This window comes from Melopsittacus undulatus, chromosome 7 (assembly GCF_012275295.1).
Source record: "Melopsittacus undulatus isolate bMelUnd1 chromosome 7, bMelUnd1.mat.Z, whole genome shotgun sequence".
NCBI classification, from domain to species: Eukaryota; Metazoa; Chordata; class Aves; order Psittaciformes; family Psittaculidae; genus Melopsittacus; species Melopsittacus undulatus.
Genome location: NC_047533.1, coordinates 33,776,933 through 33,779,586, shown reverse-complemented (window position 1 = coordinate 33,779,586; position 2,654 = coordinate 33,776,933). Strand labels below are relative to the sequence as shown.

General features: G+C 65.1%; 1 protein-coding gene across 2 annotated transcripts; it reads left to right on the top strand.

The window, feature by feature from the left end:
- The first annotated feature begins 805 nt into the window (after window positions 1-805).
- On the top strand, window positions 806-2,141 carry HELT (helt bHLH transcription factor). 2 transcript variants are annotated; one of them, XM_005149038.1, is made up of 4 exons: window positions 806-832; window positions 1,190-1,294; window positions 1,453-1,549; window positions 1,648-2,141. In XM_005149038.1, exons 1-4 carry the CDS (start codon window positions 806-808, stop codon window positions 2,139-2,141), a joined length of 723 nt encoding a protein of 240 aa, XP_005149095.1. The 2 variants fall into 2 exon arrangements, with proteins under 2 accessions (XP_005149095.1, XP_012984527.1); XM_013129073.1 differs by having other exon boundaries at window positions 1,645-2,141.
- The last annotated feature ends 513 nt before the right edge of the window (window positions 2,142-2,654 follow it).

Here is a 2,654-nt window from a genome sequence, read left to right as displayed (position 1 = left end):
GTAAAACAACAACGCACAGACGCGCACACCACACAAAAAAGGAGCGTCGTGTGCCAAAGGCTGGCGAGAGCCTCCCTGGGCCGGCGGGAAAGAAAGAGGGGGGCTTAAGGGGGGGGGGGAATATCGTGTGCCAGCCCCCCGGTCCCACACCTGCCGGGGTGTCCCCGGCGCATAAAGCGGTGTAAACAAAAAAAGCCTCGCTGCCATCTCTCATAAAGATGGACGTGTCACCAAGTCGTGTGAGAAAAGCCTGAGAACAAACGGGGCCACTCCGTCTCCAAGGGTTCTCCCTTGAACTGGGCGGAACAGCCTATTAAGGGCTTACTTAATTACTTTAATGACTCTGGACAGGCTTTAAAATGCAGTCAGCGCCGAGGATAAGGGGAGGGGGATTGGGGGGGCACAGGGATTTGCAGGCAGGCGGCGGGGACAGGGATGCGGCGAGCGGGGCGCAGGGCGCGATCGCGCCCTGCGCCCCGCTCGCCGCATCCCCGTCCCTGCCCCTATTGTGGGACCATCACGTGTGTCCGCGGGGTCCACGTGGGGTCACACAGCTGGGCTGCCCCCGACTGCATGGAAGGGGAGGGGGGGGGGGAAAGAAGAAGAAGAGAGAAGAAAACCAACCCACCCCTCATCCCTCTCTCGCCCCCTTCCACCCTGATCTTTAATGCATACATTCCCCCGTCGCCGCTCGCCCCTAATCCTATGGGATCAGCGGGCCCGTGGAGGCCCCCCCCGGGGTCCCCCCCAAGAAGTGATGGCTTTATAAAGGGGCTCGGAGGGAGCGGGGATGCAGTGCCCAACCATGGCCTCCAAGCTCAAGGAGCGGAGGGTGAGCCGCAACCCGCCTTGCGCGCACTGCTCTGCGGAGCCGCCGGGAGAATGCAGCATTGCCCCCTCACCTCTTTTCCTTCATAAAGCACGTCCCCCCAAAAAAACCCCAACCCACCCGTCCCCAGAATAAGGCTGCCCTGCCGGGGCCGCCCGTGCAGATGGGGCGCTTCCGGACAGCGCGGAGAGGACCGGCCGCCGGAGCATCCTTCCCGGGGCCGCGTCGCTCCCAATGCCTCTGCTTGGCGTGGGGTCGAGACGGGATGCCCTGGACGGGTCGGGACCGGGGCCGGCTACCCCGACGAGGCCGGATCCGGCCGCTTTCTCCCCTCTCTAAAGCGCTCCGTCTGTTTTGCAGAGGACGCCGGTTTCCCACAAAGTGATAGAGAAGAGGAGGAGGGACCGCATCAATCGCTGCCTCACCGAGCTGGGAAAGACGGTGCCCATGGCTCTGGCCAAGCAGGTAGGAGGGGGGTAGGGGGTGTCAGCACCCAGGCCCTTCTGCCCGGTGTGGAGCAACACCACCACCACTCCCCACCCCGATGCGGGGGTTTTGGGGCCGTGGCTCGGGGGAGCGCTGCCGCAGGGGAGATGTGATCCCCCTCTCCCCGCCCGCTGCAGAGCTCGGGAAAGCTGGAGAAAGCGGAGATCCTGGAGATGACGGTGCAGTACCTGCGGGCTCTGCACTCGGCGGACTTCCCCCGCGGCCGGGAGAAGGGTAGGTAGGCAGGGGATACCGGGACACACACCCTCTAACCCCCCACTCCCGGCCGGACCCTGAGGAGCTCGGCTCCGCTGCGCTTTCTTTTCCAGCAGAGCTGCTCTCCGAGTTCGCCAACTATTTCCACTACGGCTACCACGAGTGCATGAAGAACCTGGTCCACTACCTAACGACGGTGGAGAGGATGGAGACCAAAGACACCAAATACGCCCGCATCCTGGCCTTCCTCCAGTCCAAAGCGCACTTCGTCACAGAACCCTTCTTCGCCTCCCTGGGTTCCCTCCCAGAGACGGACTTTTCCTACCAGCTGCACCCAGGGCCAGAGTGCCCCGGGCACGGCCACAGCCCTGGCGAGGCCGGGCTCCAACCACCCTCGGGGGGTCCCTTCCCGTGGCACGGCGCAGCCCGCAGCCCACCCCTGCCCTACCACCTCCCCAGCGCCGCAGTGCCCCTCGCCGGCCCCGGCCAGCAGCGCAGCACCTTCCTCTCCTCCGTGCAAGGGCTGGACCGTCACTACCTCAACCTCCTCGGCCATTCCCATCCCAACGCCTTCGGGCTGCCCCCTGGTCAGCACCCCTCCGTGCTATAGAGACTCGACCCCCCCCCGAAAACCGTATTTATGACCACGGACACTGAGAGTTACGCCCGGGCGCACAGGGAGGCTGCCGGGGCCACGGAGATGCGCGGGGATCGCGGAGGGCTGGGAGCTCCCGGCCTCCCTCCCTCCCTCCCTGGGGTCTGCACCGGCCTTTCCCGCTCTCCTTCCCACCTCCGGGTGCGGTGCCTGTACAAGCGATGCCTTGGAATAAATGTTTATACCCGCCACCCCTTCTTGTTTCCTGGAGGGCCCCCCTCGGGGGCCGAGGGAGTCTCCCTCACGCACACCCCCAGCGGTAAAAACCTACAAGCGAAACGTGCGGGCTGGGAGAGCCGCCGGAGGGACGTAGTGCCGGGGATGCCCACGGCATGGGGACACCCTCAGAACCCCCACTGGTGCTGTCTTCCTGTGGGGGGATGCTCCCAGACACAGGCGTCCGAGAGGCCCCGGGTTCTCCCGTGGGTTTTGCCAGCGAATTTCTCGGCGGCGCAGAGGAGGAACAAC

Bases quoted from the DNA above. Each gene is read 5' to 3' on its own strand.
- HELT (XM_013129073.1), top strand. From the start codon at position 806: ATGGCCTCCAAGCTCAAGGAGCGGAGG. The intron at 1,295-1,452 runs GTAGGAGGGGGG...CGCCCGCTGCAG, and splicing joins CCATGGCTCTGGCCAAGCAG to AGCTCGGGAAAGCTGGAGAA. The intron at 1,550-1,644 runs GTAGGTAGGCAG...TTTCTTTTCCAG, and splicing joins CCCCCGCGGCCGGGAGAAGG to CAGAGCTGCTCTCCGAGTTC.